The 20700-nt window shown below is 44.3% G+C and overlaps 1 protein-coding gene across 4 annotated transcripts in view; it reads left to right on the top strand.

The window, feature by feature from the left end:
- CPEB4 (cytoplasmic polyadenylation element binding protein 4) overlaps nt 1-20700 on the top strand; it is a 56382-nt gene that overhangs the window by 22577 nt on the left and 13105 nt on the right. For 2 of the 4 annotated variants that reach the window (XM_084886162.1, XM_084886161.1), the window contains exon 3: nt 14951-15001. The exons of the other annotated variants lie outside the window; for them this stretch is intronic. In XM_084886162.1, the coding sequence (XP_084742288.1) occupies nt 14951-15001 (51 nt within the window). The remainder of the gene's footprint in view (nt 1-14950; nt 15002-20700) is intronic. 4 annotated transcript variants of the gene reach the window in all.

Below are 20700 nucleotides of genomic sequence, written 5' to 3'. Positions count from 1 at the left end.
TGAAGCTGTATTACATTCAGCACGTAGTAGGGGAGGCCTCTGCAACCAAGGGGCCTTTTTTTTTTTTTAATCTTTCCTGGGCGTGAGGGAATAAAGGAATACAGATATCACCAAAGAGAGTAGTTTGCGGACTGGAAGCAGAGAGGACAGCACTTGGAATCAAGGAACAAAAAAATAGCACTTGACAATGATCAGATGTCAGACGGAGTAAAACCATCCACACTTTCATAATAATGGCCGTGTGTTTAATATCCTATATATGAAAACAGCTTCATATCCAGTTTGTTTCATTTCACTGGGAATCCAAATGAGACAGGGAAATGATTGGGAGAACAAAGGCAATCTATACGTCGTCAAAACCCTATAGTTGTGCTTCAGATATTAACTAAATTATGAGTCAGGGTATCATCTTATTTGCCCTCAGCATGTTGTGAGATTGGGGTCTTTTTCTTTTTATAATGTTTCAGAATATATCTTGCTTTCAATAAGGAGCTCAGCACATCCACCCCAACCCCTTTGAGTGTCAAAACTTAATTTACATTATAAGCAATAGTGACCGCATTCAGCAATGCAGGTTGGTTCAAGTGCCAATCTTTCCCTCATCCCCCGAGCGCCCAGGACCCCTCTGGCTCCTGGGGAGCAAGCAGCGGAGTGTGCTCGCCAGCCCGCCAGCCCTGCCTCACTTGCTCCATGCGTTCATTTAATAAGAATTTAAGAGTTGGATCTATTTCACATATGCTATGCGTTTCATTCCCGGCTGCCGAAGGTATTGTGACCTTGCGTTGAAAAATACTTTGATCCCTTTTCCTTCCTTTCTTTCCTCATTAAATCTGGGGACCCTTCCCCCTATTTCTCACTGCTGTGGTTTTGAAACAAATGCCTAACCGAGTGGGCAAGTGATGCTACCATCTGTGCCTCTTTGTTGCTAAGCAGAGAATTTATAATAATCTCTCCAGGAGGAAACCATGGCCCTCAATGGCAAGTTTCATACCCAAAGCCTGTTTTATTCATTTTATATAGGATTTTTTTTTTTTCTTTCTGTCACTGTAAGAGTGACTGTTGGGCTAATGTTTAAATTCTGTTTCCTTCCAGTAGGGGATTGAAGTCAGTGCTTCTTAAAAAGGACACCATACGTAGGAAACCTTACATTTTACACAATTCTAGCATTCCTGTGTCCCAAGCTTCAGGCCCGGAGCTCTGATGTAGAGAGCAGATGTTGTAGCACAGAGTGCATCCTGACTCTGTACGCTGAGACAGCTCTAGAAACCTCTATGAGAATTGCTGAAAATAGGACTAACTTTTATATCATTGAGCTATACATTTGAATTTCAGAGTAAATAACATTTTCTGAAGGGAAAGGAACTCTTGCTAACATAAGTTCTGTTGCTTTAATATTAAAAGGATGTATTTCAAATGATGGTGGCAGGTACCATTTTGTACAGCATTTAGCCTCGTTCTAGTTGGACTGTGGTGATTTGAAGAAAGACTGCGCTCTGCATCCCAGTCCTGTCGCCTTTTCAAAGGGTTATATGGGCCTTTCCCTTTAAGGAAAAGGGAGATTTCGCAGAGCGTGCTGCAACTTGCCAGACAGAGGAAATGGATCATTCATACTGGCCCATTTTACTCGGATTTCTAATCGAATACCTCCTTGCCTTTGGGCTCAGATGCCTTTTGGCAAACTGGGCCGTCTTTAGATATGACCAGTCTGGAGATCGGTCAGCCAGGCGGTGGCCAGAGCCAGGCTGGGCCTTCCACCCTCCCCGTTCTTCTCTGCCGGGTTTGGATGCTACCAAGTGACTGAAAGCAGGCAGCAGGGGAGCCGCTGAGGCCTCGGGGAGTAGAGACTTGTCCTACTTCTAGAGCCGCCTGAGGAAGGGGGTAGGACCATAGCAGGAAGACAATGTAAACCAGCTGCAGTGGGCTCCGTGTGCGGCTGTTCAGAGAGGGTGCGCGCTCCGCACCCTCCCTGTCTGACGGCACAATGGAACGATCCGACAGGCTTTCTCTGTGGCCTGGCTGAGCTGTGCCTAGGATGGCCCTGGCTTCGGTGCTGAGGTAACTTCCTTTGTGAGCAAGAAGAGGGCGAGGAGTGGGGGTGTCTGTCTGTATTCCTGGGCAGAGGGTGTTCTGGATGTTGCTCCTTGTCTCCTTCCTGGTTACCATCGTGTCTCCTTCCTGGTTACCATAGATGGGCCTCAGGGGCCTCCGCTCTGTGTGGGCAGAGGGTACCAATGTGTGGATTTTCAGATCGGGGCGTGGTGCTGGTGTTGATTTTGTTTTGTATTTTAAGGGGAGGAGGGGAAAGGGAAATGAGAACAAACTCCGATGTGCTCATAGCGTTGGACAGACTGAGCTCTTTTTCACTCTGACCTCTGACCTGAAGCCAACACGGTTCACACTGAACGCCCGGGCGCCCGGTCCCGGTCCTCACCTGCCCGCTTTGTCTCCATAACCTGTCCTGGTGCGGAGGAAGGAGTGACCCGCCCTCCGCACATTGGTGATTGAAGATGGACCCTGGTTTTGATTTGTTCTGAAAATTCTATCAGCAGCTGTCACAAAGGAGAGACTTGTCCTATGTCATCCGTGATGTAAGTCCATAATTACCCGAGCAGCCCCTTCTCTTCACCCTGAACACTGAGCACAGCTTCTTTTGAGGCCGTGGTCACTGAGTAGCCCTCTTCAAACCTTGTGGAGACTCTGCTTTTACCTGGTGAGAGGGGAGAGGAAAGCGGGGTGGCTTTGGGGTGGGGGAGGAGGTGGTGGGGAGAACCAGGGAGAAAGTGACAGTAAACACTTTGTGTTATTAGAAGCTTCAGGCCCCTAAGCATTTCTTTAAATTTTTCTCTTAACTTTGTTTTTCTAGCCATTGGATTAAGGTGAACATATTTTGTGGCTAGCGTGACTTAATTCTGTTTGACACACACTCTCGACAGTAATTGGAAAACAAGCAGCAATCAGGTAGCAAGTTAAGTGCTTTTCTGTAACGTTTTACATTCCACATTGTCTGTGTATAACTTAATAAGCAAGGTATTACCATATGGACAGGCAGTAACAATACTACTTTCCACTGAGAAATGAAATCTGAGCCACATTTCAGTAGTAAGGTTTTCAGACTTTGTAACAGTTGGTTGGTGTTAAATGTCAGGGACCTCTTTGCCGTATAGAGAAGTGAAGGATGTGCAGGACATTGGAGAGATCCAGTTTGTTCATGCTCCACATCCAAATTACTGACGGTATAGAGTGTACCTCTTGATCCGTCGCTTTGCTGTGTTTTCTCTCTCTGTTACTTAATTCTGTAGAGAGCTGACAGCTAACGTCTCCATAGGGGCAGTCCTCTGGACAGTGGAGCAGTACAATAGGGAGCTGTGTGAAGGCCTTAGCCTTGATCCTGTCCGAGATCCCGGAATGTGTCCTCTGCTGGCCGCCTGTCTCATCGCTGTCATCAGAATACCCAGGATTGTCCTTGCTTTCGGTTTAGCAACAGGAAGGACAGAACATTACACACTTGTGCACAAAATTACTTCTTCCTGATACGCATGGACTTGCCCAAATATTGTGCGCAGTTGACTCATTTATTTATCAGCTGTACTGCCCTGATTTGTGAATTTCTCTGCTCAGTGTTTCCCCCCTCGTGTGGCCACTGTCCTCGTTACCACAGTTAAAAGAAGGAAAAGAGAGAGAACTCTGAATTTGTTCAGCAGTAAGAACTTGCAAAAGGAATACATTTGTAGCTGGTTTTAAACTAGTTACTGCTTTCTGAATCAGACAGTGAGAGGGCCAGGCCAGCCCCGGGCTTTATTACTGTCTGACGGACAGACCCTGAATTCAGCCCGTGCTGTGCACTCCATTCTAAAACAGGCTTTTGTGTTGTTTCGGGTCCCACCTGCTCACAGTAACACATCCGTGGACCCAGAGGGAAAGCAGCTCCATGACCTCTTTCAGATCCCATGGACTGATGCTAGTCGCCAGACATTGGAAAAGAGAAGGAGGAATCGGCCAATCAGAGGGCCCTTTTTCAATCCTTGAGAAACCAACAGTCATGATTAAGTGAAGTATAAAGAACCCAAAAAATCTGATTTCTACTGGCTATAATATTAGAAATAATAAATGTCTGCCATGGTCGGTTACATGGAGGTATTTACATCAGCCACTTGATCTCTTTATTGTGAATAATTAGAAACTGTTAGCTTATTAACAAACAGGCTTTTCCAAACTGTAAGACATTAAAAGAGCAGCATTTAGGATTGTGTTCAGAGCGGCTCTGCAATTTGAAGTTCTGGGGCCTTACGCCAGTCACTTCTTCCTAGAAGTTGGTTTCCTCACCTGAAATGGAGGGATTGAGGGATTGAACTTGATGATCTTTAAATTATCACCAGCAATTCCATAGAGAATCTGTGGCATGCTGTTCCTAAGGACAAAATTGAAGGTTTTGAGACTTGAAGGCCAGAGAGTAGCGTATAAACTTCATCTGAGTCCTGGTGTGGCAGTATTTAATATTGAGTAGCTTGCCGAAACCGGTTTGGCTCAGTGGATAGAGCATCGGTCTGTGGACTGAAGGGTCCCGGGCTCTATTCCGGTCAAGGGCATGTACCTTGGTTGTGGGCACATCCCAGGTGTGGGGTGTGCAGGAGGCAGATGGTCGATGTCTCTCTCTCATCGATGTTTCTAGCTCTCTATCTCTGTCCTCTCCCTTCCTCTCTGTAAAAAATCAATTAAAAATATATTTAAAAAAAAATATTGAGTAGCTTGTAAAAGGGAACTAACCAAGAATCAGATTCAGTCGGCTGAATGAAGGCTTTGTTCTAGATTGCATCGTTTCTTTTTGAGCTGGGTCTAAATATATGATGTTTAGGAGCAGTTGTTAAACTTACCTCATGAAGTGCTTCGGTTTTTGTTTTGTGGCCCCCAGGCCTCCTCAGCCGTGGGAATTATCTGATGGACCTGGGACCTAATCCCAGGCATTAGGATGAGGCATCCCAGTCAGATGATAGCTGTCTTGTGCACATGCCTGATTGTCTTCCAAGAGCGTATGGATGCTGACGTCATGAGTTAAAATACATTGAAAGGTGTTGCTGACGTCACAGGAGCCTTTTCTTCTGTGCTGATCTTTGGCCTGTGCTGTTCACTGGCTTGGGGCTGGGGCTTCGGTTGTTTCCTTGATGGGGGACTCTCTGAATTATTTTGATCTAAGTGAGTCTTAATAATTATGCAAGGTTATGAGACACTGCTGCAGAGATCTTCCGTCATTGTTCTGCTTTAACCTCCTGCCGTTAGAGTAGCCATCTCTTCCAAAGGAGCAGAACAGAAGAGAAATGTACCGGAGGAAATGGTGAGGAGGAGGACAGAGGCTGTTATCTCCGCCGGGTAGCGTTTTGAACTTTGCCTCTGACATCCAAAGCTGCTCTTTTGCCCTTTGAGGCAGGGCTAAGGGTGTGGGCTCTTCGGGCAGCATCTGGCATGATGCCGGGGGCAGGGGGAGCCATATGGCTAAAGGGTAACATGGCAGCCTCGTCAGGAGGGGAGCCGCCTCCTTTAAGCCACATGGTTTGTGGGAGTTTTCCATCTTTCTTTCTGCTGGTCTCCGCTCCCACGTCACTCCGTGCACCGGGAGCAGAGGGAAGGACACTCAGTGCTGGCGGACATTCCTCCTTCTTCGAGGTGGACCTGGATACCCTGTGCAGGGCACTTCTGACTTTTATTCTGTGCCCCTTCGGAGAGGTATCTCTACCTTAAATCCTTACAATAGCCTTTTCCATGGGTTTTGTGCTCTCCATTTCACAGTGGAGAAGTTGAAATTCAGAGATATTAAACAGCTTCTGTAACGTGGATCCTCTGATTGGTACCTTGAGGATCAAGATAGGAACACAGCCGAAGCCAGTTTGGCTCAGTGGTAGAGCGTCGGTCTGTGGACTGAAAGGTCCCAGGTTCGATTCCAGGCAAGGGCATGTACATTGGTTGCGGGCATGTCCCCAGTAGGGGGTGTACAAGAGGCAGTTGGTCGAGGTTTCTCTCTCATCGACGTTTCTAGCTCTCTATTCCTCTCCCTTCCTCTCTGTAAAAAATCAATAAAATATATATTTTTTAAAAAAGATAGGAACACACAGCTCTTGGGTCTATAGCTTAGGTAGTTATTGTGTACCACTTAAGAGGGCAACAAACCTAAAAAAATGTAAGCATCTTTGTCTCAATTTGTTCTAGACAGAGAGTAGGTGTTAAAGTTTCTTAATTTCTACTTAGGAGACTGGACACAAAGTTTTAGAACTGTTTTTTTATCATCCTAATATATAAAAAGCCAGGGGCCATCACCACAAAAACAACCGAACAGATGACTGAACAGCAGGCTGCGTGGAGCGACCAGGCCAGCAGGGGGTTAGTGAGGGACGACCAAATGACTGGAAGGCTGCACAGGGCGACCAGGCTGGCGGGGGGGGAGGGGGGGGGTGAGTGAGGGATGGCCAAACAACTGAACAACTGGCTTCCTGGGGCAACCAGGCTGACAGGGGGGCAGTTGGGGGTGACCAGGCCAATGGGGGGGACAGTTGGAAGCAACCATGCCAGCAGGGGAGGGCAGTCAGGGGTGACTAGGCCAGCGAGGGAGGGGGGGCAGTTGGGGGCAATCAGGCACGCAGGCAGAGGTGGTTAGGGGTGATCAGACAGGCGGACAGGTGTGCAGTTAGGAGCCAGTGGTCCTGTTTTGAGAGAGGGGTCCCGAATTGGAGAGGGTGCAGGCTGGGCTGAGGGGTCCCCCCCAAATGAATTTTATGCACCGGGCCTCTAGTAATCTATAAAAGATTCAGATCTCACGCCTGCTGGCTTCTTATAGACAGGGCCTCAATGGGGGTAGAGGTCGGAATAGTCACTGAGGAAACTTTTCCAGGCTGGCTTTTCTTTCCTTGGTTCTGATTCACCAGGTCTGTCATGAGACCGAAGCGTGTGTGCTCCCAGAGTGATTCAGATGTGCTGTGCTCCCTCCCCACTCCACCCTCACTCCCTTCGCTGTGGAATAAGTTCCTGTGAAGTCTGAAGCTGTGGGAGGCCATTCCTACACCAAACACCTCTCAGGCATCTATCCGCTCTGTGCCAGGCACTATTTTAGGCTGTTTGTGGATAGCAGGGAGGGAAAAACAGACTCCTGCCCCGTGCAGCTTATCCTCCAGATAGCAGATACCTTTGAATGCATATTGATTATTATTTTTGAAGACTATTAAGAGGAAGACTTGGTGTCTTGGGTATCAACAGAATGTGTATTAATGAGTTGACAATAGGTGCGTGTATAGAAAGCCAGCAAGTGACTTTGCCTTTTGGGTTTGGACTTCAGTAGGCAGTTTGAGGAGTGGCTCACCTCTCTGAGCTTCTCAGTCCCTCACAGACAGCCTGGCCGCGGTCCCCAGGGCCTTCTTACACTGGTCTGGATCTTCTTTTATTCATGCTCGATTCAGTACAGAGACGTTTCTCAAAACCACTTCACCTTGCCCACTTATACAATTCTTTTATATATATATATATATATATATATATATATATATATAATATATATATTTTATTGATTTTGTACAGAGAGGAAGGGAGAGTGATAGAGAGTTAGAAATGTCGATGAGAGTGAGTCATCGATCACCTCCTACTGGGGATGTGCCCGCAACCAATGTACATGCCCTTGACGGGAATCGAACCCGGGACCCTTCAGTCCCCAAGCCTACGCTCTATCCATTGAGCCAAACTGGTTTTGGCCACTTATACAATTCTTGATGCTCACTCACTGGCTCTTTTAAAACATGTCTCTCTTAACACATGCTGCTTTTAATCAACCTTTGTGTGAAGTCAGAGAATTTAAATTTGCTGCCTTGACTTTTTTCTTAAAGCTTTTCTACTACCAGTTGGTCTGTTTTCCACCTTTCCCCCCTACCCCCCATTATGTTATCCTTAAACAAACACACAGACACACGCAAAAAAACTGCCTTTGACTGGTTGAGTTTGGACAGAAACTATGCCTAGTTTTTTAAAGCTGAAAAAATGGCCATTAATCACTGGTATCATAACAGCCTCTTAAGGCAAGTTATCTCGGTGCTCTGTCCTCTAAATGTAGCATCTGGAGTCAGAAGTCCGCTGGCAGGCCTAAAAATAGCCTTCCTGCTCGCCGGCTTGCTGTGTGTCTTACTGGCAGTAGGAAATCTTTTGAATTCCTTAATTAGGTCAGCTCTGCGCCGGTCTCTCTCTAGACATTCCCTTCGGCCTGAAATTCTGAGATGCTTTTAGAGCTTGCAGCTTTGCACCTGCCGTGAGTTAGAGTCAGAGCAGTCCTTATAGGGAGCTTCCATGGTCTGTGCAAACCCATCTCACTGGCTTTGCTTATCAGACAGATAAATGTCCTTTTCTCTTACCACTTCCCAGTTTCAGCTCTCATATCTCAATTGAAAAATTAAATGTGATCTTTTTGTACCAAAGGGATTTTATTAAAAGGGAAAGTGTTAAGTTGAATTTCTGAAGTTTTCATTTTTAAAATAGTACTTCTGCTTTACCAGTTTAGCTATTATAAAAGTAAGGAGTTAGGTTTTTTTCCCTCTTCTCCCCCCCAGGGAAGAATTATATTCATGTTTGTAACCAAAACACTAGCAAATTCTCATTTCTCTGAAGCTGGGGAAAAAACAAAAAAAACAAAAACCCAGATGGCTACGCCCTTCTCCAAGGTTCCAGTTTGGGTCTCATGTGGCTAAAAGGAATCCTTCCTCTCTCTGTCTCTCACAGTGGAAATTTGTGGGTTACCTCTGGCTTACAGGGGGGGAGGGGTAATGAATTCATAATAAGTGAGCACCTGCTCTGCACTGGAGATTTTTCTGGGCATTCTGAAAAAATGTCTCACCGATTTCTCCCAGTAGTCTTTGAGATAAACGGAAATTTCCGTGTTTTACTGAGGTTCAGAGAAGGAAAGTAATGAGAGCCAGGTCACAAGATGGGATTGGTCTGACTCCCCATCCTGTTCACTGCATGTTCCGTGGCAGAGGGACCGCCCATCGCTGCTTTGCTTTCATTCAGTAGCTATTATTGAGTGCCTTTTGCTCCAAGCTCTGGGATGTAAGACCCCAAAAATCTGCCCTGAAAGATCTTGTTGCCCTAGAGACGTGGTCGGCAAACTGTGGCTCGCTAGCCAGATGCAGCTCTTTGGCCCCTTGAGTGTGGCTCTGCCACAAAATGCCACGGCCCGGGTGAGTCTATTTGGAAGAAGTTTAAGTTTAAAAAACTTGGCTCTCAAAAGAAATTTCAATCGTTGTCCTGTTGATTTTGGCTCTATTGACTAATGAGTTTGCCGACCACTGGCCTAGAGGAAGAGATAGTTTAGAAATATCGATAGATCATTTAAATACACTGTAACAAATGTCCAGGATGTTGTATGGAGCACGTGGGTTATCTGAACCTGAGAGTGGTGACTTATCTAACCACTTTGGGCTTACGAGGGACACTAACTGGGCAGAAGGGTGAGGGTTTGAGTGGTGAGATACTAAGGGTAAAGGGGGAGGAGGGCCTTCTAGACAGAGGGAGGACTCAGAAGTGAACGGTAATGGGCCAGTGGTTCTGAAGGGCTGACGTACCTACTCTGGGAGGGAAATGGCAGTGTGGAGGGATGAACCTGGAGAGGTGGGCAAGGAAATTCAGTATTTTTGTGAGCCCTGGCTTTTCAACCAAACACCCGTTCTGCCCAGGGTGGGTTTTGTTTGGCCTAAACTCTTTGTATGCATAATGGCCTTTTATTTGGGGGTGAGGGAGGGCTCTCTAGTTGGTGTCAGTCCCCGCCAGTCCCCCCGTGGGGGTATTGCATGCAGAAATCTTTACTGGAAGTTGACTGTATCATGGGTCGGTCAGTAGGGAGCATAAGAAGAATTTTGATTTGGGCAATTGCTTTCAGGTCAATAGAATAAATTATTTAAAATAGTTCTCTTTATATCATCCAATGGTAGAACATATTGAATACACTTTCGTTAGTGCATATTGATATGTGTTCTGCATTTGTATAAACATAAGGTTGGTACTCCAAAGCTGAGTTCATTGCACATTGCTTGAGCCTTGCTGTGCACTGTCTAGGCCCCCGTGGCTCCTGCCGGTCTCGGGCGGCACCGGTAAAGCAGATGTGGGCAGGCGGGGGGCACCTCCTTTAAAAAAGCCTTTATTGGCTCTGACACACTTAGCATGAAGTAAATAAAACAAGCAGGAACAAGGGAGCAGGAGCACCTCAGGTAGCGACCACAAATACATGTGTATGTATACACATCTGTGAGTTATGTGTTTGAATCTCGGGTCTACCTTAGACATGGGCCTAAGCCCACACGTATTCTTTTCCTATTAGAAATGTGTAATGCTGTTCACTGAAGACCCCTCCCTTTTCTTTGGAGTATCCACTTTTTACAGTGTGAGTCCATTAAAACACTGACTTAGACTTTCACTCTACTTGTCACCTTTGAGGATGGCATGGCTAGCCAGCCGTATTTTGGGCAACCTGGTAGCTGTCCCCCATTGTCGTTCCCTGGCCTGCACCATGTCACCAGCAATGCTGGCGAGATTCTGAAAAAGGCCACAGCCATGAGCGCTAATAGCCCTGGAGAGCATTTGATGATTTTGCTGTTTGCGTGTTTGAAAGGGCAGCCTTACTGTATCATTTCCTGCTCGATCATCAGTAGCAATGATATCTGCTTACTGTTTAGAAAATAACTTTTATCTAATTTTGAAAGGAAGACGCACATACAATATACTGCTAATGTATTAATTTCCTTCCAGCCTTTTTTTCTTCGGTCTCATTGACTAGGTTACTTTTGTTAGCGCCTTAAAAGAATTGATAGTACACACTGTTCTTTTGAGCACCTCTTCCCCCAGCAATTCTTAGTCACTCTGGTTGGTAAATACTGGTTCTCTCCCAACTCGCAAATGCCTAGCATAGAATTGCCTAGTTGGAGTTTGGCTCTTTTCAAGGCTGTAGAATTTGGTAGTGTGTTTCCCAGAGCCGCACTGTATCGGTTGCCTATATTTGGCTAGGTTGAGTCATGTCACCAAATATAGCCTGTGCCTTCTGCATGATGTATGCCAGGCTCCTGGCTCCAAGTGCCACAGCTGGCCTCCAGGACTGACTCTGCTGTGCCCTTTAAGATTGGGCCTGCTGACCAGGCAGTATTTCTTCCTATTTGTAACACAATCAATACCAAGGTGATTCAGAGATTGCTTTCTTTACCAAATGGGTTCACTTGTATGAAACCCTAATGCCCTCCTTCTCCCTGAGGAATTAAATTCTAAATGTGCCCAAACCTGAGTTATGTTTATAGATAGGATGTATTATAAAAAATAACAACTGCCCTCGCTGGTTTGGCTTAGTGGAGAGAGAGTTGGCCTGTGGACTGAAGGGTCCCGGGTTCAATTCCGGTCAAGGGCACATGCCTGGGTTGTGGACTCGATCCCCAGTGGGGGGCGTGCAGGAGGCAGCCGGTCAATGATTCTCTCTCATCATTGATGTTTCTATCTTTCCCTCCCTCTCCCTTCCTCTCTGAAATCCATAAAAATAAAAAATAGCAACAACAAAACAAAAACCACACCCACTGGGCCGTATTTATATTTAGATAGAGCAGTTACTTTTACTTTGCTTTATTCGGTTGTGAAACGCTGGCCTTCTCACTCAGTTCAGGGAATGAGCTCACAGAATGCTTGCCTGGTACCCCCGCAGGAAACTCTAGGTGCTAGTTAAAAAAGGCCCTGGTTCCTGAAGGGGTTATTATGTAAGAGAGATAAGAAAGCCAGTAGCTGAAATAATTACCTAAGAAGGTTGGCTGGGGCAGCAGAGCTAGAAATAAAATTTGGCAAGCTGATCTAAAAAGGGGGTTTCCTTTTTGGGAATGGTGCCCTGAAAGAAAGGTGAATCTGAAAGAAAAAAAAAGGACTTGAGAAATAGCCTCCAGAAGGAGGGGATTGTGGGTAATGTAGCGTGGAATAGAAAAGGCAGAAGTGCCATGTATATTGGCGTCCGCAGAGCGGAGGAGGTTAAAGCAGAGGGAGCGTGTGAAAGGCTCGGGAAGCCCTGAAAGACCTCCAGTGGGAGCCCCGGGCAGGCTTCCAGAAAGAAAGTGCTAGCTATCATCTCCGATGGAGGTCAAGAACGGGCGGCTGGAGATATTTAATTATAGAAAGAATTTGCAGAAGGATAGGGCAGACAGGTTAGGGAAGCATTAAGAAGCCTTAAAAAATTCTATCACCACTTATATTTTTTAAATTGAAGTAGAAAGCATTACCTATTACTGGTTGTTTAACAAAATGTCCCAGATGTATTTGCTACTCAGAGGTCAACATTGATTCCATCCTGACCAGGTCAAAAATTAAAAACAAGGATCAGCTTTCAGAGTTAAACTCTGCCCCGCGCCAGTGGCTCTGCAGGGCCCTATTGTGTAGCTGCAGGGTAGAATGTCTGGAGTCAGACCTCTCAGGGCAGGCGAACATCAAAGGCCTCCCTGGGAGGTGTGCTCCCTGTGAGAGCTGAGTGAAGGGTCCCTCTGAGCCCATCAAGCTGAAACAGCCCTCTCCCTCTCCTTAAAGTCACCCCAAGGTGAGCTTCTGGTGAGGCAGAGCTGGGCTCTGAAACTGGGCCGGCCTGTCGGTCATTTGTCTCCCTGGTGCTCGTCCTTGCCTGGCATCCAGGAAGAGGCATCGGAGTTCATGTGCGACAGCCAGACTTCATCTGGAATGCTGGCATCCGAAATATTCCAATATCTGAATATCCTCTTGGAAATAACAAAACATTTCCTCTTCACTCCGGTTACTGAAGTTACATAAGTGTCTGTGTTAACTTACATCATCTTTTTACAGAATGTTTTAAGACAAATAAAAATGGCACGTGTGACGGCTCTGAGTTCAATACCCGAGGGTGCTCCAGTGACAAGTGTGTGCTGTGCTCCGTTATAGAGAGTCACGTGATTCTGAAACAGCTCCCCACTTCCCAGGTTTTTAACCATCAAGGGTCATGTTTTTGTTCCAGCATCTGGAGTCTGTGCTTTTTTAAAAGCGCTGTGACAGGGCAGAAGGTGCGGGCTGATAGTCCAGCAGTGCAGGTGGAATTCCAGTGGGGCTGGAAACTGAGCTGTGTGATTAGTATCAAACTACGAAGCCAGCTTTTAGGAATAAATTGATATGTTATTTCGTACCTTCTCCCTCCTTCTCTCCACCCCTTCCTCCACTCCCTTAATAGGGACAAACTGAAATTTTAATAGAACAATTAACAACTTAATAACAGTAAAAACCATCCTCGCATCTGATTGGAAATTGCAGGAGAATTGTTAAGTTCGGATTTTGTTCCATATTGGATCCTCAGGTTTTGGATATGGATTAGCTGAAGCTGTTAACCGTGGAGAACAATGTTCTCTTTTCACGGCGTGAGTTCTTTCTGTGGAGACTTTCAGAGAAGCAGGGTCGTGAGAGGAGGAAGGCGGGCCTCGGCCTGCCACTCCTCTCTGGAGCGGTGGGCGCGGCTGTTGGCCCAGGGGCCCGCCGCGTAGCTCCGGTCTGCGCAGCCCTCGGAGCCGGGGAGTCTTTCTGGCATGTTGGCAGGCCTGCCCTGCCCCTTGGTTCTCCCTCTGCTCACCCCCTTGTCCATGGCCTCGAAGTCTCCCATGGTTCTGTGGGGTCAGAGGAGCCTGCTGTTCGCTGTGGAACAGCTGTAATTCAGAGTCAGGTTTAAATTCTCACACTGCTCCTCATCTTCACAGGGCCGGGCTGGGCGGTGGCAGCCGCTTAGTGAATAGTCAGGCTCCCCTGGCCATTCCTATGAGTGAGGCCTTGCTGAGAGCTCTCCACCCCTCTTATGGAGGCGGGTGGAGAAGGGCAGTGGAACGCGGAGACTTGCAAATGTTGCCATAATGGTTTTTATCACGAATAGCGCAGAATTAGGTACATGGTGTGCATTCAGTAAGGATTTGTGGTCCAGATACCTCAACTTACATGTCGAAATTCTCCCCACAGAAATAGAATTCCGTGCCCTGACAGTGTAGTTCAGTGGTTGCACAGGAGGTTCACATTGATTCCTGGTCAGGGCACAGGCCAGGGTTGCTGGCAGTAGGGGTTGTGCAGGAGGCAGCCAATCAATGATTCTCTCTCATCATTGATGTTTCTATCACTCCCTCCATCTCCCTTTCTCTCTGAAATCAATAAAATAAAATAAATAGAATTCCTTATAAAGGGAGAAACCATTTCCAGTGCCATCCTCTCTTTATTTGGGGTTACCAATATAGAAGTTGGTGCATCCTCCAAAAATGTTAGCACCTTCACAAATTTTTTGATGGGCATCGTGGGTGTCTTTTTTAAAAATTCAAGGGAAACTAACCCAGTATTTTTTGAGTGCCTGCTGTGCTCTGGGCATTGTGCTGTGTGTTGTGTGCTTTGATATTTTCTGTCACATGTAAATACAATATGTTTTTTGTTTGTTTTTTTTACCTCTGTACTGATTCTCAAAATGCAAATTTAAATACATTAGCATATCTGTACATGTAGGCATAAGCCTGGCACTTTTGTTCTAAATTATATTGAATAGAAAAATATTACTGCTAATTACATACTTCTAAAAAGCAACAAAAAACTATATATTTGAATTTTTTTCACATGTATAGGGCTAAAAATGTGAAGATTGTTATTATCAACTGGTATCAGAACATAATGGTAAAAAGAAAATTAGTTTGCATAGGGATTTAGAAGTTAGAATGATTGAATAACTTTCCTACTTTCAGACTTTCCCATTTTGAATGTTTGTCAATGTGCTGATTGGTATGTCCTTTGACTCATTGTGGTTATTAGCACAACGAAGTTTTATCCCAAATACAGTGTTGTTGTTTTTAATACCTTATCTATTGAAACAAGCAATTCAGGTTTGTTATTGCATACGCTTAAACCATCCATGAAGAAAATCAACTTAGTAACGGCCTTCTTTTACCTTCAGGTCGTCTAAACTATTCATATCCAGGATCCGATAGCTCTCTGCTTATTAATGGTAAGTGATAATCGATTTACCAGAGTGAAGTTCATAGACTGAAACCAGCTAGTATAGGTGAAAAAATGTAGTAATTGTGCTTCAGCCAATAGAGAGATGGCATTAGTTTATTCTGTAATGACAATTGAACGTTGCTATTAGTCTATCGGGTATTTTATGAACAATTTCTTTTCCTCCAAATCGTGGCAAGACCTTTTGAAACTTTGAGAGCCAACCGCTCCTCTGTCTTGAAATTGGTCACAATGAGAATTATATAATGACACAAAAAGGATGGCTTAATCTAACTTGAGCTTCGGTCGAGTGACCTTTGAAATGTCAATATAAAAACCATCTCCATGTAGCTGGAGAAACGTTCCAGGATAATCAGAGATCTGAAACCAGGAAGAGCTGCTGAGACCGCAGGGGTTGACCTTGCAAAGGACAAGGTCATTCACTGTTTGCTGTCTAATTGGGACAAGAGAAATGAAGTTGCATGGCCTTGGCAGTGTCTTCAATAGCCAAGTAGATTACAATTCTAAATATTGCCCCTGTGCTGTGGCGTTCTGTTTTTATGAGCTTACGCTGAAACAAACTAGATTTCACAGGGAAGGAGGAGACATGTAGGTGCAGAAGGAACTAAAGAATGAAAAATGGTCTGTTTGGTAGTGCTGTAAGTTTAAGTAATTGGGTGGAATACAGGGGTCTTATTTACTTCTTCTACTCATCTACTGTGGAGTGGACTTCAAACGTGTGTGTTCATCTTGCTTTCCATTTGTCAAAACTCACTTTATGTCCCACCACCTCTAAGAAGTCTTCTTGACTAAATAGCTGTATTTTCATCATTCCAAAAACAAAACCCACACACAAAGCTTCTACTCCTGTCTCCGGTCTCCTGTGCATGGGGAATTGAAAGTGATCTTTATGACGGACCTCCTCTTGGCTAGTGTTGGAAGTCAGGGTCCTGAAGGACCAAGAAAAGTGAGGAGATTTGATTTATGAGAGCGGCTGCGGGCGCATCAGATCCTCTGGAGACATGCGGTTTATAAAAACCTCACTTGTTCACCCGACTTTGGTCTTTTCCTGCTATCACTGCCAGAAATAAGGCCAAAATATAAGATTTCAGCATAAATGTGTGTGGACTGGAAACAGAGCCCAGCGGTGCCGGTGGCATCAGGATAAGGGGACGGCGGAAAGGCTGCCTTTGTGGCTTTCCCTGGGAGCGAGCTGCGGAGTCAGGGCTGCAGGATGGAGGGCGCCGTGACCCAGGTCTGAGGTTCTACTGTGTGATCTCAGACAAAGTGATCGATTCTTCTTTGTTCCTGTCTCCGCATGCAGCCACTAAATTAGATCCGTCGCCCTGGTCCATCTTCGTTGAAGTGAGAAAAATAAACATGCTCTAGCCGGTTGTCCTTAAAGCTTAATTCACTTATTTTTTAAAAATGTCTCTTATGAGACTTTTTTTTTTCTTTCCTTCCTACCCCCATAAATATTTCTGCTCTTATGAATAGATCATTTTTAATGACCCTTACTTGGCAAAGAAAAAAATAAGGTGACCTTTTCCCAAAAAGGTTTATTTTGAAATTTTACTAGAAGGGGACTAGATGTTTTTTACCGTTGTGTACATGGAACTTGTATTTATTATAAGGGCATACAGGCTGAGGTTCACACCGCTTAAACTGAAAGATAGGGAGATAAAGAAAGAATAAAGAGGTCAAAGAGACGTGCTGGCTCCTCAGACGGGACCCCAGAGGGGGAGTTATGCCTGCCATGGGCTCAGGCCTAGAATTGTGAGCCAGGGCTTCAGAACTTGATTTTGTCTGAGTTGGTCAAGTGTTAGTTCCTAGTAACCAACGGACGAGGACCAGATATCAATGCATGCATTTGTAATGGGGAATTACCCTTCTAGGAGGGTCAGATGTGGGTGGACTGACAGACTTGTTTCTCTTCAGTAGCAAAGTAGATTATAATAGAAGATGGATGAACAATTATGAAATTATAATGAGTTGGAGGGGGAGGGGTGTTGAGACAGTTTCTTAGTCACTTTGATTTAGGCATAGGCATAGTCTGGTCTCTTCAATCAAATTTATGAAACATCTAGGGTGGGCTGCTTCTCTAGATAGATTGATCTCGTTCATGTATTGATTCTTAGGAGCTTTGTTCTCATTTTAGCCAAGGTTTTGGGAGCACACATATTGCAAATCCGCTGTAATACATTGATTAAATGCATGTAAATCATTAGCATAGCACCTGGCATGTAGTAAAATTAAAATATTTAGAGTGTTATTTTTTGGTTAGGAATATTAGTGTTAAAAGATTTATAAGGGGGAAAAATACAAGGGATTAAGAAGAATATATAAAAACTGTGGCTGAACATGTTTTCTATGTCTATTGTAAATGTAGATAGCCTAAAACTTCCTATACTATTCACTTTTAAAAGCAATCTCTTCGCATCTTAATTCATTTTCGGTTTATAACTAGAAAACCAGAGAAGGTCGGACCTGCATTGCCACCATCTGTCCATCATCCAGATATCATTGCTGACGTGTACACATAAGAAACTGTTTGACATTGAAACTGGGTCTCAGAACTGTTGGACACTGAAAATGGGACTCAAACGTTTTTTGTTATTACATGTTTATTTCTAGTCTGCAGTTGCAAGATTTTTCAAAGAAAAGAAATGGGGGAAAATAGTTACAGAGATAAAGAGCCATTGAACAGACTGTCAAACTATAGCGGGAAGGCAAGGGAGGTTCGGGGGGCGTTGTAAAAGATCAACCGAAGGACTTGTACGCATGCATATAAACATAACCAATGGACACAAGACACGGGGAGGGGGGAAGGGAAGTGAAGGCATATTTCAGGGGGAGAGGGGGAGCTCCGGGGAGGTCAAGGGGGGGGGGGGCGGAAGGAGACATAGGTACTACTATTTGTAATCCTTCAAAAAAGAAAAGGAAAGTAAAAATGAAAAAAGAAAGAAAAGCTTAATACATCGTATTGTTTTATATTCATTATTCAGTTTTCAGACTTTGGGAACTGTAGGGAGCTCCCTATCCAACATAAATAGTCTATTCCGGCTTTAAAGCCCTGTATATGTAGCCACTCGCCTGTTCAGCGGTAACTTCCAGAGCTTTTTCTTCCAAGCCTCTCTGAGCTGAAAGCCATTTCTTGTTTGGTTTGGATAAAATTGTCTAAGAGCTGTTTATTCTCTTTCTCTCGTGAACATTTGAATTTCAACTATGGTAATTATTGTAGAACTTGTTTAGAAATTTTCAAGTAATCTCAAAGCTTTTGGAGAAACATGGGGTTTCCATCCTAAATAAGTAATAAGAGGAGAGATTCAGAGTAACCTCCCAGCTTCCGCCGTCCGGACGGGAAGGACACTGGAGTTTGCACACACAGATAAAAAGGGCTCACTCAGCCGGTGGTGAATCACTGTCGTCGGGGTTATTTTTCCATTCTCAGTCATCAGTTCATCCATTGTCACACTATGCAGTGGCCTTCATATACTACCCATGTCTCTTAAAGGTATTGCCAGTATAATTCAACAAATAATAATTGATAACTGTGCAAAGAATGCTGTAGTGCACATCCTAGGGGAGTATTCAATGTATTGCTGGGTTATTCGTTATAGAGATTTTTTTTAGGGGGAATCCTTGGGTTCTAAATATATATTAAAAAAATACACGTTTTCTAGCTACTTTTTGGATACATATTAGTTTGCCAGAGCCGCCATAGCAAGTACCAGGCTTACGCAGGAATTTGTTCTCAGCACCACAGCCTAGAAGTCTGAGTTTATTTCTTTTGAGGCCTCTTTCCTTGGCGGGTAGACAGCTGTCTTCTCTCTATGTTTGCATGACTTTCCTCTGTGCTGGTCTGTGTCCTAATATCTTACATACATATTGGAATAGGGCCCACCATTGCCTTCACCCCACCATTTAGAACATTCTTGAATCATGTTAGTACTAAACGTTAAATTATTGAGGACTTTATAAATCAAAACTAAGAAATAAAAATCAAAGTAGATAAACATATAAATGGTATTCCTTTTAACCCTGGTGGGGACTAGAAGATTTTTTTTTTAATAATAGCATGCATTTTTTAAATCTTTTAATACTGTACTCTTAAACATATTTAAAGTAATTTTTTTTACTTGCTACTTCCTTGGATGTTTGAGAAGCATCAAAAATATGCAACACTTGATAATCATGAGATTGGAAATCTGTCTGGCAAGACAGGTTCCTCAGGAAAGTGTGAGGATCTGCCTGTTACAAGCATTTCATCGTAATGTGTTTGCACCCAGTCCGCTTTGCAGCTGGTGAGGAAAAGGTGCTGCATGCGTCTTTCCTCCATGAGGTGAAGTGACACATTGTCCATCCTGTCCGTGTCTGGGTTCTGGTTGCACACATGTGTTCACGTTATAGAAATCTTATCGATCTGGACATTTGTGATTTGTGCACGTGTGTTCCCCTATGTATGTCACATGTCAACATCTACATTAAAAATAGCGTATAGTGTTAACAGCATTAAAAGTAGAACTCAGGCATTTAAACATATTCATTTTCTGTTTTCTAGAATGACATTGTTTTTATTATTTTGGTACTCTTTTATAATCATTTCCCTATTTGAATGGACAGTTTTTATTCTAATTATAAACATTGTATGCCAATAACGTATTTTCCCTTAATGTGGGAAAATGTTTCTAAATAGTTTTCAGGATTTAATATCAGCATTTAAGCAGCTTAATTTTGCGGTACAAAAAGTATCATGTGAATATTAAAAGTAGCATTTGAATACTTAGAGTGTTTGAATTTGCTTTTGATCTGTAGCTTTATTGTTCCTGAAACTATATTTATTTTTTAAATAATGGAAGCTATGAGATTTTAATGTTAGTTTTGTAGCTTTTAAAAGCCTATACTTTTCAAATATATTTTCTCAGAAATCCAAGCAACACCAGTTAACTTTTTGAGATCAACAGAAGCCAAGTTTTCAAATCATTAGTTTCCCCAAACTCCCATGCAGTTAGTTGTATGAATAGGATGTTTTTGGACAGGCATCTGCTTTTGTGCTGTCTTTGTCTTTCCGGCCTCCATCAGGCTGACAAAGTAAAAGACTACCTTCCCCTTCTCCAAACAAGGCCTTGTAAAGGACAGCCTCGCCGCAGAGAGAGATTTTATGCTGTTTTAGTCATTTGCCCAAGTACTTTGGAGTAATCCAGTGTTTTCTAGTAATGGTAGAAATGTATTTTGCTTAAGACATAATTCCATTTTGGAGAAGATGCATGTGGCACCTCTGAGTTACACTTCTCACTCAGTTATAACTGAGCTGTCCGCTTCCTCCTGGGTGAACCTCATCTCCAGCCCAGACCCCCACAGCTCAGCCATCTGCTTTTGTTCTGGGCGTCTCCCTGAGCATCGCAGCACCCTGTCTGCACCACCACTGCCCTGCAGTGCCTTGCTCTGATTTTCTTGTAAGGTCCATCTCAAATGCTATTCACTCCTCTCTCTGCCCCTGAAACCAAGACAAATTTTCGCCCTAGCCAGTCTTGCTCAGTGGTTAGAGCATCGGCCTGTGGACCAAAGGGGTTACAGGTTCGATTCCGGTCAAGGCTACATACCTTGGTTGCAGACTCCTCCCCAGCCCAGGCCCTCAATGGGGCATGTGCAGGAGGCAATCAATCAATGTGTTTCTCTGACATCAGGATTTCTCTCTGTCTTTCCCTC

Source organism: Pipistrellus hanaki (genome assembly GCF_964339955.1).
Source record: "Pipistrellus hanaki genome assembly, chromosome: 5".
NCBI lineage: Eukaryota > Metazoa > Chordata > Mammalia > Chiroptera > Vespertilionidae > Pipistrellus > Pipistrellus hanaki.
Note: the sequence above shows the minus strand (reverse complement) of the source record. Positions and strands in the feature narration are given on the sequence as shown.